At 32.5% G+C, this 23,609-nt stretch overlaps 1 protein-coding gene across 3 annotated transcripts in view; it reads left to right on the top strand.

Annotated features, from left to right (window-relative positions):
• Positions 1-23,609, top strand: part of SOX5 (SRY-box 5) — a 378,734-nt gene that overhangs the window by 265,865 nt on the left and 89,260 nt on the right. For all 3 annotated transcript variants that reach the window (XM_015589995.1, XM_006912686.1, XM_006912687.1), the window contains one exon: positions 10,722-10,807. In XM_015589995.1, the coding sequence (XP_015445481.1) occupies positions 10,722-10,807 (86 nt within the window). The remainder of the gene's footprint in view (positions 1-10,721; positions 10,808-23,609) is intronic.

Below are 23,609 nucleotides of genomic sequence, written 5' to 3'. Positions count from 1 at the left end.
ATCAATTGTTCTGAACTTCTTAACTTGGTTTCCAAAAGCTGATTTAAGAGAATTATAAATTTAACTACCTAAAATGAAAGAGGAAGTATAGCTGAGATTATTGCTATAAAAAAGCAGAGTTCAGTTTGCTTGGATTTCAGAAAGTATAAGTGATTTGAAATAATTACTATGATAGATTTGAAACAATCAAAATGATAAAAGATTTTGTTTTCATCGTTTGTTTATATCTAGCATCTTTTCTAGTAGATACCTTGACCATGCTCAGGTGCTTTAATGACACCACTATAGGGGATTCTTCTTGTTCATGAACAAATCATTTTAAGGTTTAGGAAATTCATAATGTTTATTTTTACTATCCAAGGGGATATAAATTACTTTTAAAATCAAAATTTATAAAAGAGATAAATTATGAGATATTATAAAAGAGGCATTGAATGTATGAAAATATTTTACCGAAGATTCTTTAATGACCTCCTGCAGGTCCTCATTTCCTCATGTCCCCAAACGCTAGACTTCTCTTTCTTCCTTCATTTCCTATTCTACCTTTGTATCATTGGCAGCTGATCTAAAACATTATTATTGTTTGGAATAAACCCCGTATAAAAAATACTAATTTTTTTCTTTATTTGCTTACAATCTGTTTCTTTTACTAAACCTTGAGCTTTTGATATTGGAAGAGTGGTCTTCTTTGTTTGATATTTATTAATTCTGAATGAAATCACACCTTCATTTATTCAGTCAACAAACATTTTAATAGCCTGCACTATGTATTTAACAGAAGTGAGCATTTTAACAATTTCTATGCAGGAACTGGGCATTTAAAGATGAGTAAAACATAATCCCTGCCTTAACAATACACATAGGGCAGGTGAAAAGAATGGGATATAAACAGATGTAATATGATAGATATATGCATAGAGTTTTAACAGAAGTGAGAGGAGAGGAAACAAATTCAAATCTGAGAGTGATGGAAGGTGTCAGGGACAGTCCCTTAGAGTGGGAGCCCCTAAGTCTAATCCCAAAGGATGAAAAACAATTAAGCGATTGAAGAAGGTGTTGGGGTAGAGGGGTATAGAAACAACATTGCTGGCAGAAAAGGATAAAAATCATCTTGGATGAAGTTTAGAAAGCAAAGGTTGAAATAAGGTATACACAAACCTATAAGCAGTTTGATGTGTAAAGTAAATTATAGGACAAATAATGACAAGTGAGTAGTTTGAGGACATAAGAAACGACAACTTGAAAATATTTATAAACCTTACATGCCGGAGATACTGAAAAACCATTGAAAGACTAAAAGCAAGAGTTGAAATCATGCTGGCATTTATTCATCCATCCATCCATCCATCCATCCATCCATCCATCCATCCATTCATCCATCTATCCATTTATGTCAAGGCATATTTTTATTGTTCACTTTTGTAATTTTAAGTCCTTTAACACAATATATAATCAATAAAAATTTATTAAAGTTTAATTACAACCAATGAATATCTCTTGTATGTCTGTAATGAGTGCCACTGGAAGCTGATTAGAGAATTTCTTTAGCACAAGACTGGAGCCTGGGAGACTGGGAGGTTTTTCTAGTAGTAAGAAATAAAAGTCTGGGAGTTATAAAACAAAGCTTATGATTGATTGGCCATGGAGGTGAAAGGAAGGGAGATATCAAGGATTCTTCACATTTTTAGCCTAGGAGACCAGGAATTACCAAATGAGATAGAAATACCAAGAGTAGAAGTAGATTTTGTGAGAAAACTGATGAATTAAGTTTTGCATATGTGAAGAATGAGCTTCCTACTGAACAGTTAGAGGGCGGTTGTCTAAAAAACAGTGGGAAAGGTCTAGGTTGGTGCCACTGATTTGCAATATATTACTTTGTATATAGTAGTTGGACCATAAGATTCACTAAGGTCATTTACATAAAGTGAATAGAATGAGAAAAGCCAGGCATTAAAGGTTAGACACTAAGAATTACCAGTATTTAAGGGATGAGTGGAGGAAAGTAGAACAGCCTGTTGCAGAAATAATAAAATCAGCATGAGTAAGGTATAAGGGGAATCGGAAACGCATGTTCTCAGAAAAATCAGCAGAGTATAGATGTAGTTAGAGAAGTGGAGAGTCATTAGCAGTATCACAATGATGTCCATTAAAATTTGGCAATTTGGAGGTCATTAGTAAATTTATAAAGCATTTCTAGAAAAGTTTATGGATTGAGAACTAAAGTGTTGGAGAAGGATTTAGGTTTATCATGGAAGACCAATTTCTAAAAGTTTAGAAGAAAGAAGGTAATTGTTTCTTACTAAACACTAAAAAAAAAATGTTTTAGAGGCATTTTAGAGCCTAGATATTTGGCTGTTTTTTTGTTTGTTTGTTTGTTTTTTTAAGATAGGAGGTAATTGTACATATGTTTAAGGACATGATGATGTGTATAAACCCTTACCTTGGTATCTGAAGTCCTCAATATACTCTAATCAACCTAAATATTTCTTGCTACTATATGAAATCGGTACAACTGTAGACTAGTTCACGAAGACATGTTGCCCACTCATTTCTCTGACTTTTAGCCTCATCTATTCAATCTTTCAGCAGTTAATTTATTATCTATTGTGTACTAGACATTACAGCCCTTGGACTTTTCTTATATTTTCTAATTAACTTTTTTATTCAAGACCTAACTCAAAGCCAGCCCCTACTCTGATTCTCCCTCCAGTGATTTCTGCTGAGATAAATTTCTCCCTTCTTTGGTAATTACTGCCTTTCTCATTTGATCCTAATCATATGACTTGATTCTTTTCACTTTCCATGTTTGTATATCTGAAGCTTAAATGAGACATTATATACACACATTTGTAAATATATTCACATCTATATGGATGTATATATGTATATTTATATGTATAGGTTTAAATGTTTTAACAGAGTGCTAAAAGTCAACAAATATTAATAGTCCACATTTCATATCGGTGGGAGAATAATGAATTATTCAAATATTATGTTGGAACAATTGAATAACTTTTTGATTAAATATATTTTTAAACTATGTACTAAGATAAAATATAAGCCTAACTATGATTTCCCCCTCCCCTCCATATTGTTTTTTCCCATAAAATTGGTTATCGTGTCAGCTTCCCAAATTTGTTTCCTCCTCTTTTTCCCTTATGATAAGTTTAGGCCATTATCATTTCCCACTAGATTTACTACAATAGTTTTTAATATGTCTATTTATCTCCTGTCTCCCTCTTCCAATCAATTCTGTCCCTTGCCACAAAATTGATCTGTCTAAAACACAAATCAGACTATATCACTTTCCTGTTTAAACTCTTTCGATGACTTCACATTGCCTTCAAAATAAAACACGAGACTCTTCAAGCTATGTGTCTTACCTGCTTTTAGCTGCATAACTTACCATTCCCTTTTCTGCATCAGACACATTGGGAGTATTAAAATAAGCCTGGAGTTAGGGGCCAATAAAGAATAGTGGTTATTGTTAGCACTGCCCTGTAAATGGCAGGGGGCTCCTTCTAAGCAGGAAGAACATACCAATTCATCTACTGGCCCATGAGATGAAAGAAAGCAACTTCCTTCAAAGTTCCATTCACAGTGTTCTTTTTAACTTTATTTTGTCTTAGACTCCTACAGAGCTCCCTTCACCTAAAAGTCAGAGTGATAAGAGCAAGATGTTTTAAATACCAGTCTGAGAATATGATTAAAAAGAGCAATTCTGGTTGCACTAAATAGCCAACTTACAATGTGACTCTCCAGCAGTTAGAAGATATGGAAAGCAGATGATAAAATGGTCTCAAAAGATAATTTAGCAGTGAAAATAGCCTTTTTTTTTTTTTTTTGAGACACTTTAGCAAATAACCTTCCTTAACACTTTTCCAGGCTGTTATTTTCTTGAGGTATCTAGAATACCTTCTACACTCTTCTGCTTTGCTTATTGTATTGTTGAATTGGTTTGCATGTTTATCTCCCTCACTTGATTTGGAACTGGTCTAGAGTATGGATTGCGTATGTATGTGTAGTGTATAGCTTTTAATTTTTCTATTTTTCAACACCAAGAGAATGTAATCTGGTATTTGTCGAGGAAGCAAAACAAAACAAAACCCAAAAAACCATAGGAAGCTATTAAGGAAGTGAATTTCCTTATTTTAGTGAGGATAATGCCCTACAACTTTCCAAAACCTTTCTGTTAGTTTAGTGGATGAAAGGGTGTGTGTCCTTGACCCTGGGTAAGAACATACTTTTGACAACCTTTCTCAGCCTAAATAAACTTGTTGGAAAACATTGTTTTTCATAATTTGTGTTATGTAGTATAGAAATGCATCCTCCATAGTGTCGCTGGAGATGATTAATAACTAAATATTTGTTACTTTAATACTAATGCAATTAATAGGTTTCCTGCAGAGTTATTGAGTTATTGAATACTAGCTATATTATTTGTATCAATAGATACTGTAAGCTAGCTTGTATTCTGAAAACAATTGACTAATATGCCTCAGCATATTCTTTAACTTTTTGAAAAATTTTAAAGCTAAAATTTTCCATACTTGGCTTTAAAATAAGAAGCAAATTAATTTTGGACAAGCTTAGGGAAAAACTGTTCAAATGGTTAAAACCTAGGAAAGAGTAAAAAAATTTCTTTTCACTAGCTTAAAGTAAATTTGAATAACTTACACATGGTTGAACTTTAAAAGTCAGAATTTTCCATTATTTAATTTTTATGAAGTACCTCATGAGGTATTTACAAAATAAACCTGTTGTAATATTTTTTAGTACAGTTAATTGAGGAATGGTACAAATAGATGACAGAATTTAATTCCATAAAAGATCTTTTTTTCCAACAGTTTCTAAATTTTTCTTTTGCATCAAGAACTATCCTTGTCCTTGTTTTTAAAGCCTGATACATTCTATGTCCAGTTTAGAACATTGAAACATGCATATAATATATTTTGAAGTTAATTAAATATAATTTGAATTTAATTAAAAATTAAATTGATATATTGGCTGTTTTTATAGTTGTTGTATTTGTGTTTACATAGTAATGGGGCAAATTTCAAACAAACTAGTTCTAAACATTCTGGGCCTGAAAAGTTAGTAACAAGGTAGATATGCTTCAAGTAATGTATATTTGTATATTGGATGGAGATGGTTGTGATAATGTGGTGCCTTAGACACCAACCTTTGGAAATTAGATACCCTGTTTATGATTATAAACTTATATCTTTGAAACTATATATGATTAAAGGTATATAATAGCTCTGGTAATCTTTTTAATTATCACGGCTAGTCTTTTGTTTTCTCCAATTCACTTAAACGTCAAATACATTGATATGTGGCTATATATGGCAAACATGTTGTATTAGTTTTCTTGGGCTGCCATAACAAAATATCACAAACTAGGTGGCTTTAAACAACAGACATTTATTTTCTCAGAGTTCTGGAGTCTAGAAGTACAAGATCAAGGTGTCAACAGGGTGGATTTCTTTCTAAGACTTCTTTCCTTGGTTTGGAGATGGCCAGCTTTCCCTCTGTCCTCACGTGATTGTTCCTCTGTTTGTGTTGTTTGTGTCCTAATCTCTTTTTCTTATAAGGACAGCAGTCATGTTGGATTAGGGTCCACCCATGTGACCTCATTTTACCTTAATTACTTCTTTAAGACCCTACCTCCAAATACAGTCACATTCTGAGATCCTAGAGTTTACGACTATGACATACAAATTTTGGGGAATACAATTCAGCCCATAACACATATATAAATTATTTGTAAATATACGTCTACACACCCACACAATATAGCATTTATATAACATAATAGTTATTCTCTCTCTCTCTCTCTCTCTCTCTCACACACACACACACACACATACACACACTTGACTCTTGAACAACATAGATTAAGGCCGCCAACCTCCATACAGTCAAAAATCTGTGTATAACTTTGACTCTCTAAACCTTAGTTGGCCTGTATCTGTGAGGAATTGGTACCAGGACACCCCATGTGTATACCAAAATCCACAGATGCTCAAGTCACTATATACAATGGCATAGATCAATGTATACAGTCGGAGCTCTGCATCTGCTGACTCCCAACCACAGATAAAAAACAGCACAATTTTTAAAGTTCTGCATGAAATGGACCTGCACAATTCAAATGGTATAGTTCAAGGCTCAACTGTATATATGTCCAAAGAAAAAAATAATTATATTCATTTCATTAATAGACATTAATAAATTTAGGAAATGAAAAAATAGTTTTCTAATATATGCTTCTTTTTTAATGTTATATAATGGTCTATATTTTAACTGAAGAGCTTCAAATGCACATGTAATACTCAAATTGTTATTAACAGTTAGATGTTAGTAATTCGTAATTGCCCAAACACCTATGCAGATGTTTAGTATCAATCCAGGGGTTAAAGATAAAAGTTCATCTTTAAGACCTCCTAGTACCTACCTTCTTTAATGATACTTGTTAAACTTCATTTCCTATCCATTGCCTTTTCATATTTAAATATCCTCAAATCTGAACAGTTTCCTAACTCTACCTTCAATCTCTTTTCTCTTATTCAATCACCTATCAATTTAATTGGTTTTCTCTCCATTCCTTCTGCATATCATAATCACGTTTTGATGCATTTCACCCAACATAAAACCTCTTTTCTCCCCTCTACCTGCAAACTTTTAAGGCTAAGCTCACTCTTATTTTTACCTTTATTCTCTAAAGAGAATAATTAGTTTTCCTTTAACTCCCATAGTACCTACTGATGGTCAATACTACTCAAATAAGTACTTAATTAGAGAAGATAGTTGTGTTACAGATAGAGACTAAGTTTTGTTTTGTTTTGTTGTTTTTATCTCCCACAGCACCAAGCAGAACTCTGGTCAGTTGGTAGATATTATAAGTGCTTATTTATTGATTAATTCACAACAGGAAGAGTAAATTATATGAACTGAATTATTACTGTGAAGAGCACCACAGCCTCTATACTTTTAAGGCAGTTAATTTTAATATGTTATATTCATTAAATGAATATAAATGACTTACATAGTTTTAAGTGTTTTAGTTGTCAATTCTAATAGTCATGCTATATTTGTTGTTTTAGCTAGTTTGCATAAATACAAATGCAGCATTTAAACATCTAAAATTCTCTTTATAAAATCTCATAACGTTTTATAGATTATATATTGAAAATACCAAATGATAATTAAAGCCTTATCATGTAACATTAATTGCCCCCTCAACTTGTAGCATTAGGTTTTTTTTTTTTTTTTTACGATTTACTGGATCGTTCTTGATGTACAAACATGCTATAATTTTTACAAGTGTATACATTTTAAATAAAGTTTCCTTGATTACATATCCTCCGCTAGCTAATGCAAAACATCTCAATGCAATTGTCTTTTTCAGTACTTCTCAAATGAATACAAATAATGTAGGGCTCTTGTTTAAAATTTAAATTCTAATTCATATATATGCTTGTTGCTTTAACATGTTATCTTAAAACTTAGTGGCTTAAGAAAACAAACATTTATTTGGACACACCCATGCTGGGTACCTCTGGCTCAGGATCATTCATACAGCTTCAGTCAAGGTGTTGGCTTGTACTGTAGTCATCAGTGGGCTTAATTTGGGGGAAGAATCTGCTTCCAAACTCTCTCCTTTGGCTATCGGCAGACCTCATGTCTTTGCTTACTGTTGGCAGAAGACATCAGTCCTTTGCTATGTTAGTATCTCCATAGGGCAGCTCACAATATAAGCTGCTTGCTCCAAGATGGAGAGAGGAGAGTAAGGATGGGAAGAGGGTAAGAAAGACAGATCCAGTCATGGTGTAAACTCATCCTAAAAGTAATATCTCATCAATTTTGCCCTCTCCTGTTCAAGAGGAGGAAATTATACAAGGATGCATTTCTAGGAAGTGGGAGTCATTGGGGGTTCCATCTTAGAGGTTGTCTGCTACAGTGGATTTGGGGTGGGGTCTGAAATTCTGCATTTCGAAGAAATTTCTAGGTGATGCCAGTGCTGCGCCTCAATAACTTTACTTCAAAAAATAAGGGTCTACACTTTCTGCTTTCAGTTTCTTAACCTCAGACATGCTTTGTTTATCACACTCACTCCAGTTCGGTTTTCCCACTATCCACTCCACTGAAATTGCTCTTGCAAAGTTACTAAATGACTTCTCCATTACTAAATTCAGCATTTGAAAAAAGTCATCACTCTTTCTGAAAATCTTCCTTTACTTGGCTTCTGGAACACCAAGTTTATATTTCTCCTCTGTTTTTATGCTAGTTACCTATCTCCTTGACTATAAATGTTAGTGTAATTCTTGGACCTCTTTTTTTCTTTTTTTAATAACTCCTAAACGGTCTCATGAAGGCTTATAGCTTTAAATTCAGATATATGCTGACAACTCTCAAATTTATGACTCCTATATGGATTACTCTCCTAAAGTCCTAACATATTTATCCAGAGCCTCAATGAACATACTTATTTGGATATCTAATAGTAATTTTAATCTTAAAATGTTTAAATCCGAAGTTATCGTCTCTGTTTCGCCTTTCTCCTCAACCAGGCCCAAGGGGCAATCTTGCTTCTCATCCATGTTTGAAAACCCAACAGATAGTACCACTGTCCAATTAGCTGTTTAAGTGAAAAATCCGAGAGTCATCTTTGAATCTGCTCTTTCTCTCATTGCAAAAAATCATTAAGTATTGTCAGTTCTGCCTCTTAAATATCATTTGACTTTCTTCGTCATTCTTTACTCCAACATCATACCCTCGTCCAGACTATTATTATGCATTATATATGAGTTCTGCATCTTTATATTCTTGATTGCAGCTTCCAACCTCTGAACCAGGTGATTTTACTCAGCCCGTTTTATTTTCCATGTTCATGGTTTCCCTTATTTTATGGGATAAAGTTTACGTTCTTTAATATTGTTTATAAAGCCCTGCATAATCTGGCCCAGGATTCCCTCTCTAGCCCCATTTATCTTTACTTCCTTATCTGCACAGAACTTCAGCAATGCAGGGACTGACTGGACTAGGATATAAAAGACCCATCTGACTACAAGTTTTCATGAAAATTGCTTCCCTCATAATACTCTTCCTTCTCTTCTTAGCCTGGCTAGCTTTCACTTAATTCTGGTTTTAGCTTAAACAGGACTTCTTCTTAGAGGTGATCTTGGACCTGTTAGTCTAGGTTTGGGGCACCCACAATGTAGTCTGTAGCATTATGTACTTTTCTATCTTACCAGTCAATACATTCTATACTAATCTTACTTTTTTTTTCTTTTCAACTTATCTTTTTCTTCCGTTAAGCTGTAAGATCTAGGAAGACCAAATCAGCAGTGGTAGAGTCAGATATTGGTATTTTGAAGCCTAAAACATGTAATTTGGGGGCCCTCTTTAAGAATAAAAGTATGAAAAAATACACACACACATGCACTTAACTGAAAAATTAAATATTCACATAAAAACAAATCCCGACAAAGTAAAAAATTAAGGAACTGACAAATATAAAAAGTATGACTATGAACACACGACTAGGGTGTTAAATCCCAGTAAATATACTTCTTCATATTAGTCTTCTTTAAAGCTCTATTTCTAGTGTCAAGAGAGAGCAGTTCATAGCAACATATCAGGTACTCAATAAATATTTTTGAATGAATATATTAACTGAGTTATTGTCAGTTATATTATTTATACATTTGACATTCACTAAGTTTTTCACAAATTAGATTCCTAAAACACATATTATATATTAGAAAATTGTTTTTATAGTTATTATTTTCAATTATTTGTTATGGTCATATTTCAAATAATAATTACATATCAGTTTGAGTATCATTAGGCTATATGCAAAAAGTTTGTCATGCCTCTTTCCTAAGCAGAAAAATTTTTTTACATCAAAACTATACATTATAATCTTTTTTATGTGTGTATATGTATATATGTATGTGTCTATATCTTTATGGGTCATATATTAAGACTTAGATCAATTTTGTATTACTTAGATTTAATTTTTTTTAGATATTCACACAAACAGAAACTCTTTGGGAGAAACGACTTATGTTCTGCTTCTTTTATATTTTTATAAACATTAGTCTCTGGAATAACAAAGATACTAATATTTTATATAACTTAAAAATGCATTAAATGTTTTCTTTATTATGAATTTGTCCCTAGGACATAACTTAAGTAGTTATTTCAGTCAAGACAGTAACATAGCATTGAAAAGATAAGCTACTTGGCTTAAATCTTTAGAGTTTAATTTGTTAAAATAAAATTAAATTTGTTAAGTTCCTTTTATAAAAACATTTTAAATTTGCTGAGGAGTTGGTGTGCTCATATCAAGACTGTCAGGTGTGTGAGTGTATGTGATGTGTGTGTATGTGTGTTGTAAAGTGCAGTCCTCTGATCAATGTGCACTTTTTCCTCCCATTTTCCTAAATACATCATGAAAAAAGGATGAGGTTTCCGCCTTAATTGCTTGTGCCTTTTATTCACATTCCTCTCTCAGCCAGAATTGTGAAAAGAGTGTTAGTAAAAGGCTGCACAATAGAGCTTTTCATTAGGCCTCAGCAAGGCACACAAAAGAAGGCTTTTGGAAAGCTGCCTGCCCACCGAGGCCGTCTGAGGCCAGGTGGGGCTGCATGAGTTTAATTTGCAGGTGGAGAGTAGATAAAAGGTGCTGACGCCTCTATTATTCTCTTACTTAGGTGACCCTTACCCTGTTCAGCTGATCCCAACTACCATGGCAGCTGCTGCCGCAGCAACACCAGGCTTAGGCCCACTCCAACTGCAGGTAAGTCAGGAAACAATACAGAAGGGACAAAGGTTAAGTAAATACTGAAAATAGCTATTATCCTGTTAAAGCAAAATACAACTGACAAGTGATATTTGTCTCACTCTGTTTTGTTTTTGAATTTATTTGTACTGATCCTCAACTAAAAATTAAAATGTTGATTCTTTTAATTTTTAGCCCTGTTCTCTGTACTAAAGATAGCTTATTGTAATTTTTTATTGCCTGGTATGATTTAACAAAATGAGCTGTAGTTTTGCTTTGATTACCATGTGCCATAATTTCCTCACAGAATGGTCCTCATCAAGTTAAAAAGAACAAAAATATCTACAAAAGATATTCAAACAGATACTTATGGATAAAGGAAACTTAACAAAAATTATATTTAAAATTGTTCAAGATGCCCAGTATTACTGAAGCAATCTGTAGGTCTCTTTATTCTCCTGCTAATGCCAGCTCCATTGGGCAAGCAAGGGTAAGTAGACCAAGCAAGCAGGTGGCTAAATGAGCGCAATTTTATCCAACCATCAGTTTAGATATTTTTATCCCTGCAAAATACATATTCCCACATATCCAAGAATGTCAAGTGATAACTTTACTAGATGACCAAGTGATTTTGGAAATTTTGTCTCTAGAGTTGAAAAGAACATCAATAAAATTATATTATAGGTATCTTTTATTAATTATTTAAATCTTCAAATCAGCGTCCTATAAAATCTTTCCTAGTTTCTGTTATTATGGACTTTATAGTTATGTAATTAATAGGAATAACACCATCTAATAATAAGATTAATCTTCCCTTTAGAGAAGTTTCATATTTTTCTTTGCCTGAAAAACACAGTGTGCCTGTAAAGCCAGATATACAGCAGTTGTGCTTAATAAAATTAAAACATATTCATGAAAGTGCACTGTCATGATAGGTGATCTTAGTCAATAAGATTGTACTGTAACATCAAAACATAGATACATCTGGCCCGCAAAGGGGATTGTCAGAAGACCTTGTGGGTTTCTGAAAACCCAGCGGGACCTCACAAAGAACATAGGAGAAGCTGAGACATACATGTTCTCCAGAGGTTGATAACAGTCATTCCTATTTCACCTTTTCTGCAAAAAGCTACAATCTGACTTTCTGTTGGAAATACCTCGAGAAGTGTTGGAGCCACAGAGAAAATAAAAGTAACATGACATTTTATATCCTTTGAAATGGCATCTAAGAAAAGACTATAATACAGAGTAGTTGTAATAGGTAAAACTAAAAAGAGTAGTGGAATTAAAGGAAGAGGGAAAACTATCCGGCAGTAGATTTGAATGTGAAAAATAATAGTTTTAGAGATTTACAATGTCTGTTTTCAAAGCAAGTTAGGCTTTCACCATTGGATTAATAGTGAAAGGGAGCAAGGGTGAGTTGGAGGCCTCCCCTATGTTTCATTGCAGGATTCTAGCAGAAAATATTAGGCAACAATCCAAACCTCTTTTCCTATAGAGATAATATTAGAATATTTGACACAAATTAAGTTTTATTTCTGTCCTTATGATGTGATAGCAGATTCCCTTAAAATTTAAAGATACAATTTTTTTTCTTTATCGGAAAACAAGAGAAAAGATACCAAACATATTTGTTCTTTCTTTAACTATAATTTGTTCTATAAAGATCTTTACATAAATGACATTGTACCCATTAAAAATATATATTTTAATTGGGATCTCAGTAAATCAACACTGTGGTCTAATAAGAAAATTAATAATCCAAAACTCTTTTATGGTAAGCTATTAGCTACTGTTAAAACACACACACACACATACTGCTCATGATTAAAATATGATACACAAATCCAAACATATTCCAAATGCATGTGATGACAGATACTCTGGCTTTTCTTTGAAGCAGATCAACATACCTTTACTAGGGTGCCTACACCAATTTACTCTCTACTCATTTCCCCAGACTTCAGCTTTCCCCAGAGCTGTAAAGGAGACCTGTAATACTTCCCCTCTCTTTGCTTTAAAACAGCATCCAAATTTTTCTTCCCAGAGGGTCAGAGCGAAACTAACTACAATGCCTAGTCAGAATTGCTTTGTCTTATCTTATCCCTTATCCAACATTCACCCCAATCTTGAGAACTTACTTCTGAGAAGTTTCATCCCAGTGGAGTATAATGTATGAGCCAGCTTTAATTTTCTCCAAATTCTGCTTTTAATTACACTCTGTTAAATCTCCGTTTTTCATCCCTTAGTATTCCTTGAGTGGGGTTTATCATTTTTGAGTCCCTTTCAGTGACTAAAATTCTCTTTTAGTTATTAAGATTCTGTACTAGATTCTATGTTAGAGTCTCTGGTAAGGCTTTCACAAGGATTATGTCATTTTATCTAATTATACTACTTTGTGTTATATATTAATATCTTCATTTGGCAAGCAAGAAAACTGGGTCACAGAGTTCAAAATCCACGGTTTTTAAAACAATTACATTTGCTTCTCCAAATATAGGCAATATTATTTTAAACTTTGGAGGCATTGCCCCTCTTAGGACATTTGCTAACTCAGTAATTTGCTAATCAAATTATAACAATAATGCTGATTAATTAGTACTAATGCAAATACTCTTTATGAATTGCAATACTGAAAGTATCAGGATTCATAATGATAGCTATCTACTTCAAACTCTGCATTTTTCATTTCTTACCTCTTTATAAAGATATATGTCAATTCAAGCCTCTCTTTTTGAACATCTAGATTTAAGAAGGGATACTGTACACCTATTCTTAATCATGGTTGACTTTGTTTAACCACTATTTGTGTTTTCCTTTGAAATAATTATTTGCTTATAGTTGGTCAGGCTTGGATATTAAGTAAAATCCATAACCAAGACCTTTATTAAAAAATAATAAAGATGACTACAAAAGTAGAACAAAATGACATATTTTAAAATAAGCCATCTTTTATTAGCTAAATATTATTTCTTGCTTCTGGATAAGATAATAAAATATTTACTATGTAACAAAAAATTCTTTACATTGAAAAAGGACCTTACTGTGTACTTTTAGGTACGGTTAAAATAGTATAAGCATTGACATATATTTATTTTTATATAGAAAAGAATGACTTATTTAGGTTATATACATAAAACATACAAATTAACATTTGTCAAGGCACCATTTTATTTATTGCTTGTATAATGAAATATCTGTCTTTGTTTCTTCTGCCTTTTAAGTCTTGCCTGAGCTTCTGATCCATATAGCTAACTATTTATTTGCTAATTTTTGACTATTCAGAGGATATATATAGATGCTTACAGACACTAGAAACAGCACAAAATGGAACTTGCCAGTTTTTCCTTGTCCTCAGACCTTCTCATTCTCTGTTTTTGGCATATAGCTCCATTCCATCTATTGCTCAACCCAGAAACGTGAGAGCTATCTTTAACTCCTCTTCCTCGCTCTTTCTCTACACCTAGTCATTCATTCCGCCTACTAAATACATTAAGTATCCATCTGTTTATTTCCTTTGTTTCTTTCCTTTGTAAGTGTCACCCTTCTGGGTCAGGCTACTCTAACTGCTTGCCTAATATACCTCAATAGCTCCCGAACTGGTCTTTCTGTCTTCATCTTGCTTCTTTCAATGTGTTCTCTACTATGTGTTAGTCAGAATCATCCTTCTAATTTTAGAAAATCTGATCACATCCTCCCCTTACTTACAGACTTTAAATGACTCCCTGGCATTTTCAAATTCTCTCTCCTCTTTGGATCTTTACATGTGATGTTTCTTCTACCTACAACTGTATTACCCACCAACTTTACCAAGCCCACTCCCACTTATCCCTGAGGTTACAAGTGAAAACATCACTTTTTCAGGGAAGACTTCATTGTCCCCACATCTAGATTAATGCAGCTCTTATGTGACCCAAGAGCACATTGTATTTCTCCTTCTCATATAGCACTGGTAGAATATGTTTTCAATTCTACTTTCTGGCTTCTAGCAGATGGCAAAATCTATGAAGTCAATGACTCATTATCATTTGCACTCAATCAGGTGCTTGGAATATATTATGGACTCAATAAATATATATTAAATGAAATGGTGAATTTTAACATTATACTTTCAATTAATTATGCATCTGTTATGTTTAAGTAAATATTCTGTTTTATAATATTGGAATTAAGCTGAATAGTAATGATTCATTTTCTTCATAAATTATTTCCATCCTTTAAAAAAGACAATAGCAGAAATACAAATATCAAAAGCACCATTGGCTTGTGGAAGAAAAAATTTAGTAGTTTGAATTCAATTTAATATATACATTGAAATTTTATAACAAAAACTATTCTCATTTAATGAAATACAAGAAACATGAAAACACTACTATATGCCTAGTACTGTGTTTGGCACTCCAGTATTTAAAAATAAAATTTTATAATAGTTTTGCTCCAAATGACCTTATTCAGTCTGCTTCAACTACACTAGGCTCTTTGCTGTCCTTTGACTTGCTAAGGCATGCTTTTACTTTAGAATTTTGCATTAGCTGTCTTTCTACCTGAAAGGCTCTTCCCTCTGCCTAGAAGGCTAATTCTCTCACCTCATTCAAGAATTTGCTCTAATGTCATCTCTCTGAGGTCTACCCTAACTAATCGATTTAAATCATAAAATAACCTCCCAGAAGTACCACACTTCCTTTTCCCCATATTCTACTTTTTTTCTATAGCACTAGTCATCTCCAAAATACTATATAACTTATTATGTTCCTTGTTTATCATCTGTCCATTCCAAATATTCTCTAAGCTCCACCAGAGCAGGAACTATTATATTTTGCTGTTGAATGATGTATTTTAAGTGCTCAGAAGAATGCCTGGTGAATAGTTGGTGCTCAAAGCGTATTTATAAATGGAAAGAAACTATCATGAGCTAATGGTCATAATCATTTTAAAAAAAACAACAAAGCAATATATGATTAATTTCTGGAACAAATGATATTAATTTAAAGACCAGGGAACATTACTTTTTCTTCAGCCCCTGTTGGAAGAAATCTCTAGCTCTCTCTCTCCTGCTCTTTCCTCCTTTTATCTTATCATAACCATGGGTTGCTGTATAAAGACTGTATTTCAACATTTATTAAAGTTTACATAATTCCTTTAAACTCATATTTTATGTAAAAAGACCAAAGATTGCAATATTAATTATTCCCATAGTATTATTAGTTAATGTATAAGAATACGTAACATACAATGAATAAAAATACGTAAGAATATGAACTGTTAGAGGTACTTTTGACTCAACATGGCTCAACTTGCCAATGCAACACTAAAGTAAATTATTTCTAAATAATGAAAAGATATATCATCGAAAGGTAATTAGCCAATAACAATCTCATATACTGTATTCACTTTCTTCTCTTTCTTCTTTCCCATTTTTTTTCTTTTTTCTTTCCTCTTCCTCTTGGAATTACTTTTTTTTCTTCTAGAGCCAATGATGCTTTTGACATTTGTTCTACTGATATAGTATTTTTTATAGGAAGGGAATTAATTTACACAGAAAACTAATCCAGCTTCATTTCAATATTAAAACATGAGTATATTTACTTAAGAAAAATAAAGTTACACTTTGAAAATTCTGGATATTTGTGATTGCATAGAATGAGATGGCAACAATTCATCTAATATATATTTCTCATATTATCATTCATTTGCATTTTACTTGATGGACATCATGATTTTTTTTAATAGTGGTAATTGTGTAGTATATGATTTCTAATATTCTAACTTGACGTCTAAAATTTGAAATTAGATGTATTTATCCACTTATTTCTCATTTTATAAATACTGTATTTGTGTCAGCCAAAATATGGTTGCCACCTGCTCTACCTATAGGAAACCAAAAATGTTGACTCCAACCAATGATCAATAGTGATAAGCAGAGGAAAAAAGATCAAAATTCTTCTTGAATGGTCATTTTTTTACTCAAAACAAGCAAGTAGCATTTATTTAAAATTTTTTACTGAATTCATCAAACTTTAATGGTTTTAATAGAATTTTTAAAATCTATATAATATTTTTGGAATACAGACTCGACATTACAAGTTGTCATAAATGAAATCACATAGGGCTACAGTTCCAGTAACCAGTAACATCAGTAATATGCATTCTCTGGGATAGAGGAAATAGTACATAACATGTGGTCACAATGGAGAATGAATCATACAAAATATCAACTGAAATCAATCCTTCTTCATAGCTATCAAAGGTACATGGAAGTCATAGTGAAAATAGTTTAAGCTTCTATCTGTTAGAGAGTAACATCAAGATAGATGTGGATGAAAAACTGAAGTTCATCTTTTTATCAACCTCCTGCCAGTCTCTGAAGGAGGTCAATAATTATGACAGGACACAAATAAATGTTTCATATTTCTCAGAGCACTATAGGTGACTGAACATGGTTTTATGTGTCTGACCAAGAACCCCCAGAAAATCAATAAGGAAAAAAATAACCATATGGAGAAGTCTAGATGTGAGGATTTTTACCTTCTTGTTGAAGGAATTACTTACAAGGATAAATACTTGTAAGTATTCATCTTTACCTACCTAGATACTCTACTATTCAGCTTAACTTTAAGGTCATGATCATTTCCGTATAGGGTGAAAAATGATCAACTGCTCTTCATTTTAGTTACAACCCTGGTGTGCTGTTTGCTGTTAGACTCTGTGTGCATGAGTGAATTTTCTTGGAGGTTAAAAGAATGAATTCCCTCCTTTCCTCTCCCTTCAACCCTGAGCCTGTAGGGCAGACAGACAGAAGCACACATATGATTAATACAGCACAGCTGCAAGTGTGAATCATTTGCATATGTATTAATAGAGGCAAAAAACCCAACAACAATTAAATTATATACAGAGACATTCTGCATACTAAAGAACATGTGCAAATAGGCCTGAAAAGTGCAGCCAACATTTTCTCTGACTTTTCCAAGCCCATATGGGCTAGAGTCAGAACCCAGCCGTGTTCAAGAATCTCCTTTAAGGAAGAACAAGGTAGGAGCTACATCCATAGTTATTACTACCCCTAGGGTTCCTGGGAGCTGTTTGACATTTAGACTAGAGACAGTACAGTAGCTTCTTTTTCATGCTATTTCTGCATTTGCTTATTTCCAGCATCTTTATGGTGTCTCATTACATGCTAACAAAGATATCACCACATGTGTGCTTTCCCACAGTACCCATTTTTTTGTATTGTAATGACCAATTAAATAGATGGTAAACTTCAAAATTATGTTTAAAGTTCTATCATTGCTTTCACTAAAGTAACATAACTGTAAGTGCCAGGTTTTCTGGTCACAAGGCCATGCCCATTCTTCAGTGGCATTCTGTAGTCTCTTAATCAAAACGTAGTTAGGTTATCCTAAAATGTTTCTGAGCTAATTATTGTAATGAAAGGATTGCTAGGCTCAAGGCCAACAGTAGATACAATCCTAAGAACAATATCAATTTATCAAAATGTTAAAAGTATACATATTTTACAGAACTACTCAATTTTCTAATCTTGGCTATATATATGTAAAAGAAGAGAGCAACTAATATTCTTCAGATTCCTCAGATTCCTAGATTGTGTTTATATTAAAATTTGTCCTTCAACCTAATTGTTCATTTAGTTTATATTAAGAGTATCATTTAATTTATTCAAGAATATTTTACGAAGATGAATTCAACCTTATAAGTAAAATTTTATTTTAGTAAAAGTTTTCGCCTTAGTAAGACCAATAAGAATCTAGAGCCTAAAGAGCTAAATGAGGACAGATACCCCTTAAGAGGAACAAATGCTGGGTTTGTTGATACCAGAAAACTATTGAATCTTATCATGCATATTATGCGTTATTTGTATGGCTAATCCTCAAAGCATGCAACTGGAATATGTCAATTGCTTTACATACAACTGGTAAGCATAGGGCAGACATCATTATAGTTAACTGATTGTATACAGAAAAAATTAGTCTCTCAGCAGCAGATAATTAGAGGGAAGATAACAAAGATTAAAGTAAAAGTTTTATTATATTAAGGCATTATCTTTAGATTAATATTTTTAAGAGGGACTATTACTTAGAGTAATTATAACATAATGGTTAAAAGCATAGGACCTGCAGTCATCTGTGCCTTAAATCATGCTTCTGCTGTTTACTAGCTCTGACTTTAGGCAAGTTACCTAACCTCTCTGTGTCTTAGTTTTCTAGTCTTTAAAATATGGGAATAAATGATATTTTACTGTAAGAATTAAGTGAGATAGTATACATAAAGAGCTCAGAGCAATAAGTATATTAATTACCATTTATCAAATACTATGTGCTAGATAATAATAAATGCTTGGGTTTAGTAGTTGATTAATAAGTGTTACTGACTAGTATTAAAACTATTTTTATATTGCTTAAAGACAGTCTCGCAAACTAGGACTTGGCACACTTTTCTTAAGTGGATTTACTTTGCAAGGCAGCATGAAAAACAAGTTAGTAAAATTGAGGCATATTGTCTTATTTATGAGGAAATAATTTTATTCCTCTGTGCAGCATAATTTTAAGGCCCATCATAAGAATCTATGGGAGGAAATGAGTTTACTTTTAAAAAAATCTGACTATGATGTTACTTGGAGTATAGTGTTTTATATTTTGCTATTGTTTATTCTTTACCTCAATATATATCTTATAAAATAAAAATAATGTCTCTTACCAAGTCCTGTTTTCCATGGGTATAATGCAAATAATTAATCTCTATGAGCTACCGGTAAATATTCTAAATAAATACCTTATAAAATTGAAAATAACTTATTTACATAGATGCTATTCATATAATTGTATTTTAAATTAATAATATACAAAAGATTTTCTGGTATGACCCTTCAAAGCTTACTCTTTTTCTAGATATATTAGTAGAATATATACTAAGGCACATATCTCTTATTCTACTCTTTTATTTATTGTGTACAGCTAAGCTATTTCTCACATAAATCTGAGAAAATTTATAAACTTGCATTATTACTTCCTTGTAAACTAGTTCCTATGGTTTCAAACTTGAATGTAAAAGCAAATTTTTTTATAAACCCCATAGCATCCTGGAAATTTTATTTACTCAGCAAATGTTTATTCTTTGTAAGCTATTAAGCTAAGCATCATAAGGAATGCAAAAATAAGTCAGTTAAGAATACTTGATGGATCATAGAGGAGCTTGAATTTTAAGAGAATGTATTGAGTGTGAAATTGGAATAGAATTTCAAGAAAGTCATACAACCTCCTGTCCTAACAAGTATATTTGAAATGGAAAGGACCTCAGAGACCTTTGAAAACAAGTTTCAAACTATTCAAAGGAGTTCGAGTGGCTTTAAGTACCCCAAATAGTACCATTTGACTTTTATTTGTTTATAGATTGACTTCTACTGGCTAAGATTATTTGAATAAAAAATTCTACTCCTAAAATAATATTTAAAAACCATTCTATTCCAACTCCTTAATTTTATCGATGAGGCATTTTAGACTCTAAGTAGTGACCTGGCTAAATCAGATATTAACAGAAGTGTGTCTGGAATCCTAGCAACTGAAAGCTAAGTCTAACTTCGTCCCATTTACCAGTGTATCCATAAAAATAAATGCATATAATCAAATATATTTTAAGTTGTTTTGTGTAAAATGAAGGGAGAAAAAATGCTATTTTTGCATTTAGATTCTTAAATTAAGGATGAATAAAATAATGGGTAGGATTTGCATATTAGTAACCTTCTGAATTGCTTCCTTTTTGCTGAGTTCAGTGATTGTGCTTTGTGAATTAATTCTTTTGTGAAAGCTTTTGAAAGATCAAGGAATTCAGAAAACAAAACAACAGAGAAGCGTGCTGTTTCATATCTGTTTGTTCATAGAAGGTTCAAAGTGAGATTGTTTACATCACAAGTCTTGTTGATATTTTATTTGCTTCTTAGAAGAAAGATAGTATTCAAAGATGATTATATAATCATGCAGATAAGATTTTGCAATGATGAATGAACTGTTCTAAGGGAAGGACCAAGGTGAAAAATGACATTACGATTTTGAGTTGTGTTTGGTTGGCAAGTATCTTCACAAGACTTGAAAACAGAGCCCTATTCGATTACTTCAGATAAAAAGCTTAAGCCAGCCCAGCACATTTCAAATTGTCTGTTTCCTGTGGAAGTTTCTCAGACCAAGGGCATGGAAAGAAAGGGAAAAGAGAAACAAACTTAATTATTCCATCTTTCTTAATCCTGACCTTTCTCTTAATGCCATTTCTCTCTCTTTTTTTTTTCTTATCCAACCACTTATTGGATAAAGGAATTAGAAAGGAAGAAATGGAGGAACAGGTTCAAAGTCTGCTCCCAAATGATTGGCCACAATGAGCATTGGACTAACGTAATTAATGACTCTGACGTCAACGATGTTCTCTCTTGCTTTTGCCAATACTAGAACTTCTTCAACATAGAATAAAACAAGTAATAGTGATAGTTAAAATTACAATTATTCTATTTTTGAATAAGGCAGAATTATTGAAAATATTGTCCCTCTATCTATAGAAGTTGCTTTAAGATAACGAGTTGTAATTGAAATTTGCCTATACCATGCTCTATAACAACTACTACTTCAAATGTGTGCCCTAAATATTTTTCATATGACTGGTTTCCCCTTGAATTTAGTTATTTGGTTTTAAAGGAAGTTTGAATTATTAGAAATAGTACAGCTAAAATGTTTGGTTAACATATATAAAGTAAGCCAAGACATTGAACTAAATAATAATAATAATTAATAATAATAATAATAATAATGATAATAATAAGCAAAAGCTTTTTATTCTCCTCTTGATTTGGTTCACAGTGCATCTGGTTTACCTCCAGAGCAATTTTAAGTTTGGCTGCTTTAGTGTCACCTTAGACACAAGCTAACATTAAATAACATTATGAAAGCGTAAAATACCTAGTTTTTATAGGGTCTATCTTTGCATAGTAACCATTTTGTAGTATACTGGTATGGGTACAGTACACAGATGACTTAAACTTTATTTCCCTTTCTTTAAAGCATATTTCCCAAGTTTTATTTAAACATTTTAAAATGCTAAAATACATCTTATAAGTAAATACTATTTAAATGGAATTTTTGTATGAGTTATGAGCCTGAGCTCTGTAAGAGACTTTACTTGTGTATGTTTTTGGTCAAGTTACTGAATACCTCTTAGTCTCAATTTCTTCACCTGTAAAATGTGATAATATTGTTCCTACATGATAAAGCTATTGTGAGGATTAAATAAAATAGTGCCTACAAAACGCTTCACATAGCATAAGCTTTCACCCTCGTCATTTCTTGGATTCAAGGATTTTTTACTGTTGAAAATGAGCCTAATAAATTCTCCCATATTTCAAGTTAGTAGGTCATTTTCTAGAGTATAACAATTATGTTCTATTGTACAAAGGTGTATGGCAAGTGGAGAAATCCATCTTAATTCAGGTTGGGTTCAAACACCTTTGGGAGCCATTCCCCCAATTTAGTGCAAACAGAAAGTCTTTATGAAAATAAAATATACTTTCATTAAGAAAACCTTTTTTTTTTTTACTTGTGAGATTACAAAAGAAAAAAACTTTTTAATTCTTCCTAAAAATAAAAATACTTTATCACTCCTTGTTTTTCTATCCCTTAAGAATTACTAGAGCATCTTTGCTTTTATGACATTGATGATTATTTGTGAAAGGAGCAAACCTTTTCTTTTGGAGGAAAAGCCATGTGTTATTGGAAAGCTGCAGTGTTTTGTTATAATGGGGAACATTTTTCCAGCGAGAATGGATAGTTAGATTATAATAAAAGCAGCCAAAGTAGTTGGTCTATTGTGAGACCTCTAACTTCCCAAATTGTTCAATAAATATAGCTTAACAAATAAGGGTTCTAGCCTCAACCTGTCTGTGAAGTAATGTTTGAGTCTTGTCTCAAGTCATTTAACCAGGCCAGGATTCAAGCTTTTTTATTTGTAAAATGCATATAAGTATAGCTGTTTTACCTCTATATCATGAAGGAAGGGAAAAAATGAAGCAAAAGAAGTACTAATGAAAGTAGCCAGAAAGAGCCTTTACACTTAACAAATGGACTTCTCTGATTCATTGATACATTTATTCATGTACTGTCAAAAAATAAAAATGAGAAGGATGATGAGGCAATTATTGATCTGAGGCATTCAAAAAAAATGCTTTAGAAACATGAAAATAGTTAAGCTAGCTCCAAAGATCCAATTATGAAAGGAAGTTTTAATTATTATATCTCCATGGAATGAGAAAGAAAGATGAACAGGTCAGACCAGTGCTGGATTACCACATAGACATCGTTACAACATGCTTACACATAAGAAAAAAAATGGCTATCTGGAAATAAATAATAATTAGACATAGAATACCTTTATAGCAGTAATCAGAATGCTCTGTTATTTTGAATTACACAGCCAACTTGTTGGGCACTATAAACTTTTTGGTCCTTAGGGCTGCTAAAGATTTTAAAATAGGAAGCTATTCCAAAAAAATCTTCCTTTCTCTTATTTCTTAAAAATCATTCTCTCTTTTTTACTTTTATGTCTCCGTTTATTTTTCTTCATTTAGCTTTTCCTCTCCGGGTTTTTAGCTACCCTCCTCTGTCAGTCCTTCTCTACCTCTCTTCCCCTCTTCTCTTTCCTTCAGTTCTTTTTCTCTCTCTCTTGTCTATCAAGTTTTGGGCCTCTAGCTACTTTTTTATTCTGCCACAATTGTAAAAACAGAGACACTATCTCTTTTAGGAGTGTTTGCTGTTGGTGAAACAATTAT

This window comes from Pteropus alecto, unplaced genomic scaffold, assembly GCF_000325575.1.
Source record: "Pteropus alecto unplaced genomic scaffold, ASM32557v1 scaffold103, whole genome shotgun sequence".
NCBI lineage: Eukaryota > Metazoa > Chordata > Mammalia > Chiroptera > Pteropodidae > Pteropus > Pteropus alecto.
Note: the sequence above shows the minus strand (reverse complement) of the source record. Positions and strands in the feature narration are given on the sequence as shown.